The sequence below is a fragment of the Postia placenta genome, assembly GCF_002117355.1.
Source record: "Postia placenta MAD-698-R-SB12 unplaced genomic scaffold POSPLAscaffold_5, whole genome shotgun sequence".
NCBI classification, from domain to species: Eukaryota; Fungi; Basidiomycota; class Agaricomycetes; order Polyporales; family Adustoporiaceae; genus Rhodonia; species Rhodonia placenta.
Genome location: NW_020169836.1, coordinates 452,977 through 468,104, shown reverse-complemented (window position 1 = coordinate 468,104; position 15,128 = coordinate 452,977). Strand labels below are relative to the sequence as shown.

At 52.2% G+C, this 15,128-nt stretch overlaps 7 protein-coding genes across 7 annotated transcripts; 5 read left to right on the top strand and 2 right to left on the bottom strand.

Moving 5' to 3' along the window:
- Positions 1-508: 508 nt before the first annotated feature.
- POSPLADRAFT_1140500 (hypothetical protein) lies at positions 509-1,642 on the bottom strand (the record flags this gene model as incomplete). Its single annotated transcript, XM_024485182.1, has 1 exon — positions 509-1,642. One exon carries the CDS (start codon positions 1,640-1,642, stop codon positions 509-511), a length of 1,134 nt encoding a protein of 377 aa, XP_024340057.1.
- Positions 1,643-2,530: 888 nt separating this feature from the next.
- Positions 2,531-3,316, top strand: POSPLADRAFT_1045641 (hypothetical protein; the record flags this gene model as incomplete). The annotated part of the gene is made up of 1 exon (XM_024478815.1): positions 2,531-3,316. The coding sequence occupies one exon, from the start codon at positions 2,531-2,533 to the stop codon at positions 3,314-3,316; it is 786 nt and encodes a 261-aa protein (XP_024340056.1).
- A 550-nt stretch (positions 3,317-3,866) lies between these two features.
- On the bottom strand, positions 3,867-6,686 carry POSPLADRAFT_1139517 (hypothetical protein; the record flags this gene model as incomplete). Its single annotated transcript, XM_024485047.1, has 19 exons — positions 3,867-4,067; positions 4,123-4,157; positions 4,209-4,348; positions 4,434-4,540; positions 4,597-4,686; positions 4,746-4,778; positions 4,835-5,027; positions 5,096-5,173; positions 5,241-5,320; positions 5,374-5,424; positions 5,475-5,493; positions 5,569-5,628; positions 5,649-5,713; positions 5,764-5,855; positions 5,912-5,931; positions 6,066-6,138; positions 6,202-6,280; positions 6,340-6,451; positions 6,505-6,686. 19 exons carry the CDS (start codon positions 6,684-6,686, stop codon positions 3,867-3,869), a joined length of 1,710 nt encoding a protein of 569 aa, XP_024340055.1.
- A 1,588-nt stretch (positions 6,687-8,274) lies between these two features.
- Positions 8,275-9,867, top strand: POSPLADRAFT_1140018 (hypothetical protein; the record flags this gene model as incomplete). Its single annotated transcript, XM_024485119.1, has 4 exons — positions 8,275-8,361; positions 8,492-8,993; positions 9,048-9,732; positions 9,795-9,867. 4 exons carry the CDS (start codon positions 8,275-8,277, stop codon positions 9,865-9,867), a joined length of 1,347 nt encoding a protein of 448 aa, XP_024340054.1.
- A 1,520-nt stretch (positions 9,868-11,387) lies between these two features.
- POSPLADRAFT_1073979 (hypothetical protein) lies at positions 11,388-13,459 on the top strand (the record flags this gene model as incomplete). The annotated part of the gene is made up of 6 exons (XM_024482657.1): positions 11,388-11,646; positions 11,930-12,162; positions 12,222-12,247; positions 12,295-12,934; positions 12,986-13,149; positions 13,203-13,459. 6 exons carry the CDS (start codon positions 11,388-11,390, stop codon positions 13,336-13,338), a joined length of 1,458 nt encoding a protein of 485 aa, XP_024340053.1. The 3' UTR covers positions 13,339-13,459.
- Positions 13,460-13,637: 178 nt separating this feature from the next.
- POSPLADRAFT_1055320 (hypothetical protein) lies at positions 13,638-14,778 on the top strand (the record flags this gene model as incomplete). The annotated part of the gene is made up of 6 exons (XM_024480628.1): positions 13,638-13,688; positions 13,745-13,893; positions 13,946-14,078; positions 14,131-14,346; positions 14,397-14,618; positions 14,704-14,778. The coding sequence occupies 6 exons, from the start codon at positions 13,638-13,640 to the stop codon at positions 14,776-14,778; spliced, it is 846 nt and encodes a 281-aa protein (XP_024340052.1).
- An 18-nt stretch (positions 14,779-14,796) lies between these two features.
- On the top strand, positions 14,797-15,024 carry POSPLADRAFT_1138810 (hypothetical protein; the record flags this gene model as incomplete). Its single annotated transcript, XM_024484952.1, has 1 exon — positions 14,797-15,024. A coding segment is annotated over one exon (228 nt), but the record flags the coding sequence as incomplete, so codon positions are not given.
- Between the last annotated feature and the right edge of the window lie 104 nt (positions 15,025-15,128).

The following is a 15,128-nucleotide window of genomic DNA, read 5'->3' as shown; positions in this document are numbered from 1 at the left end:
TCTGGCTGGGTATATCTATGATCGTTCATGACTGCATCGTACGTACGTTCTTGGTTCCTTCATTCAGTCGTTGTTGTATTGCTAGTGCTATTTGGTTCTATGTTCATACAGAATTTATACAGAGTTGATAATTCTCTCTCGTTCTCGTCACAGTCGTGAGCGAGACCTAATAGAAGGAAGGCTGGATCAGGTTTACCCGTTTCATCAAACTTCCGAGACATAGCTCCCTCAATCACAGTCTCACAATTGTTCCAGATTATCGATGCCAACTCATTCGTGATGCAATAAGAGGATATGTACATTCTCGCCGGCGAAAGCTACCTTCTATCAGGTTCCTTGGAGAGGGCTACGGTGTCTGCTATCAACTTAGGTGACGTTTAGGCATAGCCTTGCCCGATGGGACATCTCTCATGCCTTGTGTCGTTTGCTTTCAGGATGCGACGCACTCCGACTAGGCCATGTTATCGAGCCCGCTCATGTTCTGTGAGTTAGAGCTGCACGAGCCGGCCTAACTCGACCTGCGACGATGTGTCGGCGGCGGCTCTAAGTTCTCCTTGTCTCGGTCTTCGGCATTATCGTCATTCTGCGGCCAAATTTCTGCCATTAAGTGCTCGCGGATCTTGTTTCGGATCTCGGGAGACGTCTCGAAGATGTCGATGCAGACTGTGTCATTCTTGTCGCGATACTCTGTTGCGCGAACCGGAGGGTGCGCCACCTCAGGAGGCGGGTGGTCCTCCGGGAATGGCATGTATTGCTCTGGCACCCCTGGAATACTCCTCCATAGTATCTTTCGAAGCTCTTTGGTGGGGTTGCAAATTTTCATGATGACCCCGTCCTCCGCGTTACAACGCTCACGCGCCGACATGGGCTGCCGTTTGTGTTGCCTGGGGCCCAACTCGCCGGGACCGTGGGGCTGTCCAGCTGGGGAAGCATCTATGATGCTTGCCTGAGAAGGCTGCGAAGCAATCTCCGTCCGGTCGTCTGCCATCTCGGTGTCAGCCTCCGAACGTTGGTCCATCTCGTCGCCGTCGTCGTCATCAGACCCAGTGTAGTCGTCCATATACTCGTCTTCGTCGCCGGTCGTTGTGCAGTCATATATCTCCTCGTCGTCGGCTTGAGAGTTGGTCTCCGTCTCGGTGTCCATCGCTTTGTCGTCGACATGGGACTCAGGCTTGCATGATGTGCGCGCCGTGGGCCTCGGAAGCTGAGGCCTGCCGGGCGTTCGAACGACAGAATCTACCCTGACTGTGGCTTGAGAGGAAAAGATGGCGGTCGCCTCCGTTGAGTTGCCAATGGAAGCGACAGTCCTATAGGGCTCCGTGGCCTCGAGAGACTGTGCACGACATGCACCAGAGTCGGAATCGTCGTCGTCGTCGCTCTCATCCTGGTTGTTATCGCTGAGCGGGTTCTCCTCGGTATCGTCCTGGACGCGTGTTACGCCCGCGTACTCAGAAGCACCATCAGCCATCTTCTCGCCGGCGGCTGCCTCCTCGTCCGCGTAGTGGAAACCACCAGTCACACGATTCGGGATTATTCGTTTCATTGGGTGCAGGGTCACCATTCTGGAGTCCGCCGGGATCCAGCGCGTACGCTTCCCCTGGCCTGTTGGAGTTGGTGTGATGATGGCGATGTCAGCGTCCATGGCTTGAGGCAATCGCGCGAAGCCTAACAAACATTATTGAAGTGGCACCAACTGGATGCGTGACAGACACACCTTATGTATGGAGAGAATACTTGCAGTCGAATGGCCGGCTCGGAGAGGCTTTCTTCTTGGTTTGTCCTTGCCTTCTTTTATGTCTCCAAGCCCCGACGACGCCACATCCTCGCTTTGTGCCTTCGCATTGTCTTTGTCGCCACATTGTCTCCGGAAGCGTAGCCTGCCGCCCGGACCTTCAAAGCGGGGACCAGCCGCTGTGATAGGCTACACTTGGGCCGTTCCCAGAGACATTGATCTGTATCTTGCCACCATAGTTGAAGTTTCCAGACCATTGAAAGGCAATGCTCCCCTGCCCGCCCTGCTATTTACGTTCATATTGATGTTACTGTGAGGGAATCCATTCCATATTCAGTCCCAAACCATTTGCTTTGGCACGTGGCCGCATTGCTTGACGCCACCGTTGAGTCGAGCCACCCGTCGTCATTGTCAATATCGTGATCCCGTGCCCCTAAGCGCGGCAGCGCCCCTGAGTCCCGAACTTCTGATACCAACACTGTTCCCAGGCGCCTCGGAGCAAGCGTTTATTCTGTGAAGAACAAGGGGAACAAGCACAAGGGAGCGCGAGTGCTTAATGCGCTCGTCGTCTTCGTTCCAGCAATTCCGCTAACTCCTGTGGCTGATTGCTTAGGATCTAATAAATACCCTGACTCCCGACGTATTTCTATTCGCCTCCTCGTCATGCATCGACAACAGCCTCGCGTTAATCGCCCGCGCCCATATCCGAGTCCTCCACCGCGCCCCTGGAGGCTTAGGACCAATCCTATGCCGACCGGAAATAAATCACCACTTGGTTCTAGGTTGCCTGACTACCACATGGGCTCGCCCACCCACAACGAGTCTATCATGAATGTGGCCTCGGCGGCAGCCACCCCAATGACGCGTCCCAAAGCCACACCTGAGAATCGGGATGACACTCTTATGCTGCAGCTGGCGCCTCCGCGCACGACCGCTCAGCATACTCCACAAACTGCACCATCTACTTCCACGGGCTCGCACTCGACTGTCAAGGCTCCCATGCGTTGGGCACACGGTGTCAGATTTAACGGTCCTCTCGATGAGGAGGATAAACACTTCATTCGTCAGCTGGAGAAGATAGAAGCTAGCAAGGCCAACCGCGTAGCGTTTGCTAGGGCGCGGTCCACGATGGAGCGTGGAGCTGCTTTGGGTACGCTCAACGCCGAACAAGCCGCAGGATGGAAATCGGCGGCAGCACGGCAGCGACAGTTCCAGGAAGAGACCACCAGGCGTGCTCGTCGAGAGAAAGAACGACTCACGAAGGTGTTTTCGACGTACAACTACAAATGGATGCAGCTTGAAAGTCTTGCTCCGTGCAAGCCCTTCTCATTCGAATTCGTGAATTTCCCTTGGCCCGTGCTTGAACCGGTGGTGACACGCGAGGATATCACCGAGGAGCGAGTACGAGAATTCATCTTGCATCCCTTATGGATGCCTGGCCAATCCAATGCTGCGAAGCTCGAACTTGCCCTGGAGAAATGGACTAAAAAGATCCCGCGTATTGCATTCGAACCGGAAGAAACATATTCAATCATAGAATCGCAAGACGATGTTGTGCACATACTGTCGCACATGACATTGTGATCCTCATCGGGACCTCTTATACATTCGCTATGAGTTACCTTGTCCAGAGAATACGTACCATATACTCCTTCAAGCGAAAAATAGTATCAAAGGTTTTCCCCACATTTGCCTTCTCTGGATGCCCGGTGGTTTGCCTAAGACCCGTTTGCTGTGCTATCTAGAGAAACCGACCGCTTAGTCGACGGAAGAACGCCGATCAGTAGCATTAATGGTTTATCTATATCCTGTAATAAGTTCCATAAGGTGGCCGACCTTCTTATTGTCGCTTATTTGTGCATTTACTAACGCTTACATCCTGCGTGTATTCTCTGTAATATTTGTTTGGACTAGCGCAGAAGAGTGCAGCGGATCTCGTTGACATATCTGGGCTCTAGATATTGCGTTGAATACGAGGGAAAAGCTGAGGCCTCAAAGAACAGTCAAAGCGTTGGTAAGGCAATATTTTCTTCCAAAACTAAGACCCGCCACTGCCACAGATGCAATACAAAGGTGGACATCACTTTGAAAACCTCGCCTGCGAAGACAATTTCAGTACGTGACTCTATATAAGTCATGGTGCGTTGCTTACCCTGAGATATGCGCCCTTGTATTGCAGGGCCGGGACAATTAGGAAAAATAATCCTACAACAACTGCTGCCTCCACGCCAAATGTCTGCAAAGGGCCATTTCGTGTGGCCCAAGGGACTTGGTAGAACGCTACGCTAAATCCACCAAGAGTGCGACAGAGGTTTACCAGGGCAGATATCTCGCCCTAGAGGTCACCGTCACAATCTACCTGAGCTTGCATCATTAATTGCCGAACGTACCTGGCTGCCAGGGAAACAATCGTTGCAATACGCATCTTGGATTGCTATCAGACAAAGGAAACAACGAAGGAGGAGGAAGGACGCACAGACTGCTACGGTGTTGAACACGACTACGCATTGTGCAAGGCCCCAGCCGATGACAAGTCCGGCGATATTCAAGCGCTGCATGGAAGATCCAAGCACACCAAAACCTAGCACGTACAGGGCCACCGCGAAGTAGCAAGCCCTGAGTGAAGATCGATTTAGTAGATGGCAGGGATATAATTCAGAAGACGGGCCCGCTCAATGAATGGGAACATGTTGTAACTCACCACAGACGCATTTCGGCCTCGAAGACTCCCTTGTTCCGTCGCACACAGAACTCCATAATCCAGTCATTGAGGTAGTGGCCAATCTGCTCGCCCAGTAGCGTTGCGACCTATGAGAACGTTTGTGTGTGATGACGCTGTGTGCCAATATGCGAACGCAACGCACGATCGGAGTCGCGTATGCGCCAGCAATCGCGTACTCGCTGAATCCATAGCCTTTGGGCCGCGGCTCCGACAGTAGAACAGTTTCTGTTGTCTGTCCCATGAGCAACCTGTCAGTTAATCGCATCCAGGGCGGACAAAGACCAGATGTACATTTATCCCAACGGTGAATCCCCAAATGATAGACTGAACAAAAAAACTATTATGAGCATGAATTCACTGCATCCTGCATTTCAGTATACCTCGAAGATCAGGATGCTCAGGATGTGTGGGCGCCAAATAAGGTTGATACAGCCGAATACAACTGTACGCCACCGTGGCCGGTATTGTGCCATCCGCCAGCCTGACACGCCCACCAGAGATTGGAAACGATTGAGCACTCGGGAACGTGGTCGAGGGATCGGCCGAGGGTCTGGTAAGGAGCGATCGTATAGTCTAGGGAGAGGATAAAATCGTAAGTCAATTGTATCAACGGTTCGGACTTGGAGTGAATATACACTCACGTCTCCTCCATGAAGAATGTGATCATGAATACTACAAACACTCCGTACATAGACCCTATACCATATGCCCAGCGCCAGCTGATCATTACGATAACCAAGCTTCTGAGATGCTGCCCGATACCGGAACGAACAAAACTGGACATACTTGGCACGAGCAGCGAGGAATCCGAATACGCAAGGCGATATAAAAGGCGAGACAATGAAGCCCATCGTCCAAATGTTGAGCTAGAGGAGGTTAAGAACGCCGAAAACGGAGTATGAATTCAGAATTCACCGACCTTCCTCGCCTGTAGATGGAACGGGTACATGTCCGTTACCGTATATAATCCCTGTGCAGATGCATCGACTATTCAAGAGCAGAAATTATCGATCGACTTACCGCCACCTGAGGACAGGTTCTGCGTATTAATCAACCGCAGCACATACGATATCAACGTCAAAATGTGCAGTACGGCCCAAGACCAAGTACATACCCAAAGAACGCCGTCAAGCAGCGCATTGCTGCAGCATCCCATGAGCGTTCAGTTGTAAGTCTACTGCTGTCGTGAAGAACATGCCTGCAAACGTGTTGAGATTCGGCGCGAATGTGCATCCGACCAGGAAGGACACGGCTAGGAGCTGCAATCCACGAAGGACATGTGCGAAGCGTAAGACATTAAGTGTGACACATTTGCGCAGAAAAGACCTGCCTGCGACCAAAACAGGATCGGTAACCTCCCATACCGGCGCATCAACATGACAGCGAATATACTACCCCAACCTGCCATTGTGAACTAAATGAATATGCCATGATGCGCATGAGAAACTTCGACGTACCAAGCAAGAATATGCTCCAACTGCAATAGAAGCGTAGACCATCAAGAAGTTCCCATTGTCGTGCAAGATATTGCAATGAATGGAAGCGGGAAATGAAGCCATAGGCGATGTTAGATGTTCAATTGCATTAAAAATACCGCCACAAATCGCGCACTTCGATGTTTCATCGTTGATTAGACCAGTCGTGGTGTTGAATTTCTTGGCCAGTTGAAACAGAGACGCAATGCCTATTGTCGAGTGCAAGTTTTACATGAGAAACGATCAAAATCGGGCGAGTGTGTGAGACATACCGATACCCGAGTCGAAATCCGGAACAATGGCAGCAAGGGTAATGATCACTAGCTGGAAGCTCTTGCGGCGATCTGACCACTGATGTGCCAAGGGCGATCATGGGGAGCTCCACACTTGCGGAGCTCAAATCAACTCACGTTCTGTGGATCCTCCGGATCGTCTGTAGGCTGCGGCCATAGAATCTTCGAGCCGTCCTTTGAGAGCTTGAGCCTTTTCAGACACTCCTCGCCAAATTCGACCTTCGCTTCTCTGCGCAACATAATGTTCAAACGCTGGATTTGATGACGATACATGTGGCTCACTCTGGATCGAGAATAAGACGCCCGGGGTTTCGTTCATGATATGCGTAGAAATCTGACTCCGTGACGTCGGACGGTGTTGCCTCACGCTCCTGGACAGCCACGATCTTCTCTTCGACCACATCCTTCTCGGTATCCGCAGCAATGCTGGAGATACTCTTCCCTCGTGCGTCCCCAGGCAGCATTGTGCGAAATGAAAACAGCCGAAGATATGACTGAATGAGAGAAGCCAATGCCGTGATGTTGAGATCAAAACGGCGAGACTGCTGCCAGCATGAGAGGAATCGCCTGGCGAGAAGCTGGGGGACGCAAGTCCTTCCCGAGTCATGAGACTTTATAAACCAATTCCAGCAGCGCGAGGAGGATCCTGCGAATAAAACCACGGGGCATGTCTACAAATACCGTAGATGGTCGGCTGGTGAGCAAACAGATTTCTGCGGGGTACCCCACGTTAGCGAACGAGCTTCTTGATCAAGTGTGGATCCCGTGAGATGCATGCACATCGTGATAGGACATCCGTCTTCGGGTGCCACATCACGTGGAATGTCTGCAAGCAGGGCACGATGGCTTGGATTGCATATTATGTCCTTCTCGCGACAAAGTTCGCTGCCAAGTCGCTGTCGAAAGCTGCCACCTTCACAGGGCTGCCAGCATTATTTTCAACTGATCTTGCGATATCATATTGCATCCGCCCTCTGGAGTGTGAGACCACTCTCCCACTAGGTGCCATAGTGTTCCACGAAGGAAGCCACAGCTAGGGAAACGACAGCCCAGAAGTGGGAAGGAAGGTGAAACTAGGATCAAGATTCAACAGTGTTTCCCCTTGCAGGGATGACAGTCCGCGGATGCCCTCGGGCTTGCCTTGCAAATTGACCAATGAGCGAGTACGAGGTGGAACCGACTGGTGCAACAGCAGCCGCTGATCAGGAGACATTCACCTACCAGACGCGAAACGATGGGCCTCGGGCTTGGTATTGGTGTAGTCAATGGCGACGTACGATGGTCATCAAACTGAGATTCCCTTTTATAGCTCTGCGTGTTCCACGTACCTCGTTGGTGAGCATAGAAAGTACATATAAGGTGCCTTGCGGCTTCTCATGCCTGCCTTCCACCACCGAGAGAACAATCCATGAGATGCTTGCCCTCGGCCACCTCCCCGTACTCGCCCGGTTGGTTGTGCTGAGTTTAACAAATGAATCAAATGCAAAGCTTCATGTCATGCGAACTATGTCGCTTGCTCAGAAATCTGAGTAGACACCCAACGGTTCGGTAAGCAAGAGGTCGTGATGATTGGCAAGTTAGGATCGACATATATTGTAAACAAATAACATCAATACGACGCGTCGCTCGCCAGCGAATCAGGAGCCGGGGATGCACGTGCCGATCGCGTCAGTGGCAAGCCAAGGGACGAATGCTTTCAATTCCAGGCGTTCGCTAGAGCAGCATATCAGTTTTCTGAAGTAGTGCGTCTTCACGGTCTGTTGATCACATTTATGGTAGAAACCTTCTGTAACACTCACAGTCGCGCGTAAAGGTGACTCGCTAACCGCTTGACCTTACACACATACACCCCTGCGGTGGCGTCCCACGGCCAGTGATCACTCACGCCAGGGTGGACGACAAGGTCAAACTTTGTGTTGATAGTTGCATCGTAACCCACACTTGACGATTCTGCCCAGATCCATTTGCTGCATTTATTCACATCAAGGTGATGAGGCTCAGCAGATGTTATCAAATGTAGCGCTCAAACCCTGTTGTTGTCAGAAACAGACCATGTCGCACGATCGAAAAACAAGCTACAAGGTGCCTCCTGCGGCTGTGATAAATCCACTGACATCGCAGGAGCACCGTAGACAGAAAGTGAGCACACGCCTCTTCTTATATGCTGGCCACGCTGAGATTTGAGACAGGCGTTGGAAGAACAGAAACGTGTGCGCTATCCATATCCACTTTGTTTTGGACGGTGCTAAAGGACACTTGATTTCCGTAGCGTCGCGCAGAGCGTTTTGACTCCACCAGACAACTAGATTTTTTCGCCGATCTCACCCTTGGTCCGTCCGATGAGGAGGCAGATGAGGACGACAGCGCAAAACACGAACCCGAGATTGTTCATGAAGGCGTTTCCTCCTTTGCCAGCATGCTTCCGTCGTCAGGTCTCTCAGAGACTACTTTCTCCAGCACAGCCGCCGCACAGACTCAATCTTCGTCGGAGACGAAAGACATATCGATGAAAGAAAAAAAGCGAGGTAAGAAGCGCAAGGGTAAGGCGCGGCAAGACGCGCAAGGACCAAAGAACAAGAATCTCGGCCGCTGGGCAGACAAGTGCATGTACGCAGAGCTCCTCGAGATGATCGAGGATGCGGAAATTATCATGCCAATCCACGACGGTATACCCGAGGACATCGAAACCGGCTGGGTCGCCGTCACACCCGTACCCGCTGGCAAGCGCTGTCTTGCTGTCACACACCATACCTCTGGGATCGCCGGTATAGGTGAGCCTACATCCCGCGCACTACTCGCAAAGCATAATTGAAAACTATCTATAGCTCCCAATCTGACACTACGCTCCCGAGTGCTTGGCAAACCCCTCATGAAGCCCTTCCCGTCTCCGCTCCCACCTCAGACGGTGCTTGACTGCATCCTGGACGAGAACTGGCGAGAGAACGGCATCCTGCACGTGCTTGACGTCCTCAAGTGGAAAGGTCAAGACGTCGGAGAATGCGAGACACCCTTCAGGTTCTGGTGGCGAGACACGCGCCTCTCTGAGCTCACGCCGTTCCCGCCCCCACCCAGCGCAGCTGATTTCCATGCACAGGATGCACCAAAGTCCTCTAGCGAGTCATCTCGTTACCAATTTCCGCACCCCAACACCCTTCTTCCCATTCCATATCACACGAACACTACCCTTTCGCACCTCGCGAACGCACTGATCCCCATGACGCGCGCTCCGCGCTGTGTTTCGGTCTCCATTCCCAGTGCCGATCAGCATGATGCACCCGCGATGGATCTCGATGCAGCGCCGGCGCCCCTCATCCAGCTACAAACAGTCCCGGCGGAGATCAAGTCCGATGGGCTGCTGCTATACGTTGCGCAAGCGACGTACGAGCCCGGGACGAGTCCATTGAGCAGTTGGGTGCCACTGCAAGGATACGCGACTTCTGCGGACGCCCGGAACCCTGGGAACGAGCGCATTGACAACGCTGCAGAGAGCCCGTTGGTGGTGTTTGAACGGTGCGTGTGGACTGCGGAGCCATTTTGGAAGATGCTCACAAGTGCTCTGATGTACGTGCTAGGTTGGTGAAGCGCAGGCTAAGCATAGGCGCTAGTGAGAGTTCGCCTGAAGTCAGTATGGAAGAGAATATGTGATTCGAGGAATGAAGATAAGTTTGCCGATCAAATGTGTTGTATATGAGCGCCATCGCCTCGGGCTTGACTTATCACCTTTGACGAGTTCCGGTATGTAACCTCCATCCTCGGACAAGCTATCATAGCCGCAGTTCAGGTACAAAGGTACAACCGTTTCCCATTTCAAACGCAATGCAGACCTTCTCGAAGCCTCGCATAGTCGGACCTTGATCAGGCTGCGGAAAAGTGTACGACATGCATGAGGCTAGATACATCCCGTCTCGACCCAATCGGAACTCTGCTCAAGTCGTGTTGTCCTCTTATGTTGCATGCGGCAGCCTCGCTGGTCGAGATGGGTGGTCTTTCCTAGCAGGCACGGATACCCCAACGTGACGTAGCGACTTGGCTGTGCTGTTCCCCCGAGATGAAATACAGCACCACATCCGAGGGTCGCGGCGAGTCCTTTGTCTTAAGAACGTTCCATGTAGGATAACGGCGACTAGAGATTGAGGTAATTGTCTTGCTGCGACGAACGTCGGCCGAAGTGAAGGCCGAAGATGTCACGAGGGGGGCTTCATCTCAGCAAGAGACGATGCTCTTGAAGTGGTGTTTCGTCCTGTTTATGGACATTGCTACCAAGAGATTAATACGTAAGGACTGTGTTCGTCAGCCCTGTATCCCAGGGCGTTATACGCGCCGGCTGTACGATCGATAGCACCTCGTCTAGTGGTATCGTTAGATTATCGATACATGCATAATAACGACTCTTCACTTGCCTGGGGACCTCACGACTTCATCCAGGCTGTCCGGGGTTGCTCTGCGCTTTCGGTACGCACAGGCAACTTGCGCGACGGATAAAAGCCAACCGAGCGTGACTACGGACCAACCGCCCACAACCCAGTGGTCTATGTTCACCTGTATACCCTGAGCGTTCCACACATCTGTACAGGTGAGAATGTTTCAGCCTCAAGGGCCTACAATAACATGTTGACCGTGTGCCCCAGTACCAGACTACCACGCCATGTCTATTGCCCTGATCGTCAAGCCAACGGCTCGAGGTATGCATCGACTGACGTTTTGCGATATTTGCCTTGACTCAAGTTGCGTGCCAGCTTGTAGCACCAGCGGAGCAGCTACATGTACGAGGTCCATGAACGACCACACACCTTGCATTCCTTATGACCCGACGTTCTTTCCCACTGAGGAGCCGTTTTAATTAAGCCTCGCATCTGTAGTCATTCTGCGTATGCGTCAGTTATAATGTATCCGTACTTTCCCCCGAGGAAATGTAGAAGTATGCCTTGAACATTATCATGATGCTGTATGTTGCCCGGACCAAGGCCCACGACATGACAAGACGCGTGCTGAACGCGTGACAGGTCGCGTTGCTGGGTCACTGCCACGGTGTGTCACACCATCGCTGCAGCCTTCACCTTCTACGACCGGCTTTCGGTTAACTGGAGACTCTTGTTAGTCCAAGCCGTAACAATCTGCATACAATAAACCTGGCAACACTAATATAAGCCGTAGTGCTCAAGACGATGCCGCCGCTTGCGCCCACTGCGCGCGAGGTTGTTCTCCTAGCGGTCTTACTCGTTCTGCTGCTCGTCGTCACACCAAACCTCCCAACAAGTGCAGGAGATGCTCTTACTTTCTCCAAAGCTTACTTGCAATCTACGAAGAGCTCAGAGGCACTAACGCCGACACTTGAGTCTCAATATACCCTGCAGTCTCTAAATCCTGCCCTCGTATGGGGTCTTGGCCAAGTACCGGAGACGAAAGTAGTCGTCCATGTGCCCGGTAAGTCGCATGGCCTTTGATACAGGCTCTTGGGCATAGTTTATTGCCCGGAGTGTGTGTGTTCTTAAGTCGTATTGCGTTTGTTAGACGTTGGCAGTGCTATGCCTAACGAGTCGCCATGCGATTTGATCTTAGTGCACCTCGCTAAATGAGGTGTTGAACGCCGTATTTATTCTACATCGTCAAAATGCATTTCATGCCATTGTCGCTCCCGGGAATCGCTTTGAAGCCCTATTTGCGCATTGAGAATATTGATTCGGACGCGTTGCTGATTCACCTGCAGGGTGGTCAATCTTTGACCGACTATACCTCTTGAATGGCACAGTCTACATTGTGACGGACACACCTGAAACAATACCCGACCGCAGTCGAATAACTTCGACAGCGGTCTTCATCAACAATGGGCCGATTGCTGAGGCAGAACGGATCCCTACTGACAAAGAGATGCGTATTGTGAGCACTAATCAGGCTCGGCTTCTTTTCGGCCCAAGTGCAGAACGATTAGATGGCGTGACGGTAAGTTCTTCAGGTTACCACAGCGTTGTCGTTCCCTCACTCACCGTAGCTACCCCCAGTGGCTGGCAAATGACCCAAAACAATTGTACGTGATGTGAGCGCATCTGGGCCGTCTTCCTAACATTCCTTCAGCATCACCCACTACTACCACTGGGCCGCAGAGTTATTCTTCGGCTTCTGGCGCACCTATTCCTCTCTTGATCCTAGTATCCCACCGACAGGGGAAACGTCTCTGCCGGCACCTCGCCGGATGATCTTCGCCCACCTGGATGCGAACAACTGGCGCGACTACGCCGAGATGAACCAGTTCATCCTGCGCAGCTCGTTCCCGTCGATCTCGATGGAGTTCATGAACGACTGGAAGGAACGCGCAGACACGGGCCGCGTGTTCGTGTTCGACCGCGTCGTGTTTGCAGACCGTGCTGCAGCCATGCACGGCGACAACTTCCTGCGTACGCAGCGCACGGCCTCGAATCCGTTCGCGCTGCCTGGGAGCGTGAACTGGTGGAGCACGGTCCGTAACGCCGTCGTGGGATTCGCAGGGCTCTCACAAAACGAGGGCGCCGCATCGGTGAAGGGCGTCGCGAGCAACCCGGTTATCACATATGTCTCGCGGCAGGACTGGGGTCGCCGCATGTTGATCCCTGAACATCACGATCGGCTCGTGCGCGAGCTGCATGGCTTGCGCGACAAATACGGCTACGAGATCAATATTGTGAGCATGGACAAGCTGTCGCGCATCGAGCAGTTCCAGCTTTCTGGGCGGACCACGGTAAGCTTATGCGTGCCGACTCATCAACCTTAGCTTATCGTAAACGGTTAGATCATGATGGGCGTGCACGGGAACGGTTTGACGTCCCTTGTCTGGATGCGGCCGACGCCGCGCTCGACAGTCATGGAATTTTTCTACCCCGAAGGCTTTGCACACGACTACGAATACACCACACGGGCGCTCGGCATGGTGCACTACGGGTTCTGGAATGATAGGTACGTCGGACTCATTAACCTGTGTGGCGAAGTTAACGTTTGATGGATGCCAGGGCTTTTACGCGTCCTGACGTGCCCCCGGTCAATTACCCTGAGGGCTTCCAGGGTAACGAGATTCCCATCGACGGTGCTGCCGTTGCGCGGTTGTGCCACGAACGACTAACGCTGTCGGAGGAAGCGGACGATTAGAGCTTGGTTGGACCGGGACATGTTGCTGCCATGACTCTCTAGTTGTCGGCTAGACAAGTATTACGATGATGTAACTTATCTCCTTACTTCGGTAAGTATCGACACATTTGATTTTTAGAAATTACATGTGCATCCAAAAAGGAAATTGTGTGATCGATCGAGATCTGCTATTTAGATCCGCACAAATTTGAACCACTTGTCTCAAAAGTCCGCATCAGTAAGTACTTGGTTTGTCTCGGTGGGTACTTTGCGCTCGACGAAGCGGTGAATATTATCGACCATTTTGCGGAACAAAAAATATGTCTGACTCGGAGGGAGAGGAAGAGTTCGCGCTCGATTCCGTCTTCACTGTCAGTGTTATCTCATAATCGAACTTGAACTCCTCGAAATTGAAGTTTTGCCTCAGGAACCACCCAGACCGCCGACACCTGAACCTACGACAGCAATATATAAACGCAATCAAGATATTCCAGGCGACGAAACAACGAAGAATCAAACTTGGTCATCGATTGAAATCCGCCTTGTTGGCTCCCATCCGCTGTGGGGCCACTACTTGTGGGTACAGAGCTCTGCAATCTTCTTCAACAAAGTATCTCATGCGTCGTAGATGGAATGCCTCGCGAGCATTTGCCTCATATCTAGACGAGCGGCCTCAGCTATATCATGATCGTACCGTTCTCGAGCTCGGTGCAGGGGGCGGGCTACCTGGGATCGTTACGGCTAAGAATGATGCTGGAATGGTCAGCTACCATGCTTCTACGAACTCGCTCGCCCTCATTATTCAAACCCTAGGTGGTTCTTACCGACTACCCGGATGCTGCACTCCTTGAGAACCTCGCTCACAATGTCCAGACGAACGTACCACCAGAGTCATTACCCCGTGTACATGTGAAAGGCTACATCTGGGGCCATCCCGTAGCACCCCTTATGGAGATGCTACCGGAGACGGAGGCTTCCAGGGGCTTTGACTTGATCATCATGTCGGATCTCGTATTCAATCACTCTCAGGTAAGCCACCGAAACTCGACTTGACTCTCCTAACTGACCACATTGTTCAGCACGATGCTCTGCTTAAAACGTGTGAACAGGTTTTGAGACCTTCTCCGCCAGAAAAGTCAAAGTCAGAGGACAATGTGTCTGTAGGCGATGCAAAAAAACCCTGCCTTCTTGTCTTCTATACCCATCATCGCCCCCACCTCGCCCACAGAGATATGGAGTTCTTCAGCAAGGCGCAGGAGCGTGGTTGGATTTGTGAGGAAGTATTGACCCAGACGTTCCCGGTGAGTAGTTACGATCTGAAGGACGTGGAGTGCGCAGAGCTCAAGTTCTCACTGTTGTACGGTGGCTATCTAACTCTGCTCATAGCCGATGTTCCCGGACGATCCTGGCGCGGAAGAGGTTCGCGCGACGGTTCATGGATGGCGTTTGACTCGCTCATGATCTGAAAATATTACGGTTGTTGAAGCACGCGTTCAGGAACGAGCTTGCAAGCTCGGGCGCGCGAGTAGCCGGGGGCTGGAGACCCCTATCGTAGTATTTAACGACCGCGCGCGATGTATGTACGCTACGCGATTGTCCCTTACGGGCATCGCTACGCCCGTGGACAAACGCGCCCTGTCGCCGTTCGCACCATTGTTCCAACAACGGTCATGTATAATACTGTTTGTTATTACTCCTGAGTTCTAATGTCGCATATGATGACCATCAAATACACCGAATCAACAAAGTCGTACAAGGCTGAAGGGCACGTTTGATTGCAAGAGTGCGCTCAGCCACTGTGATATTATCTG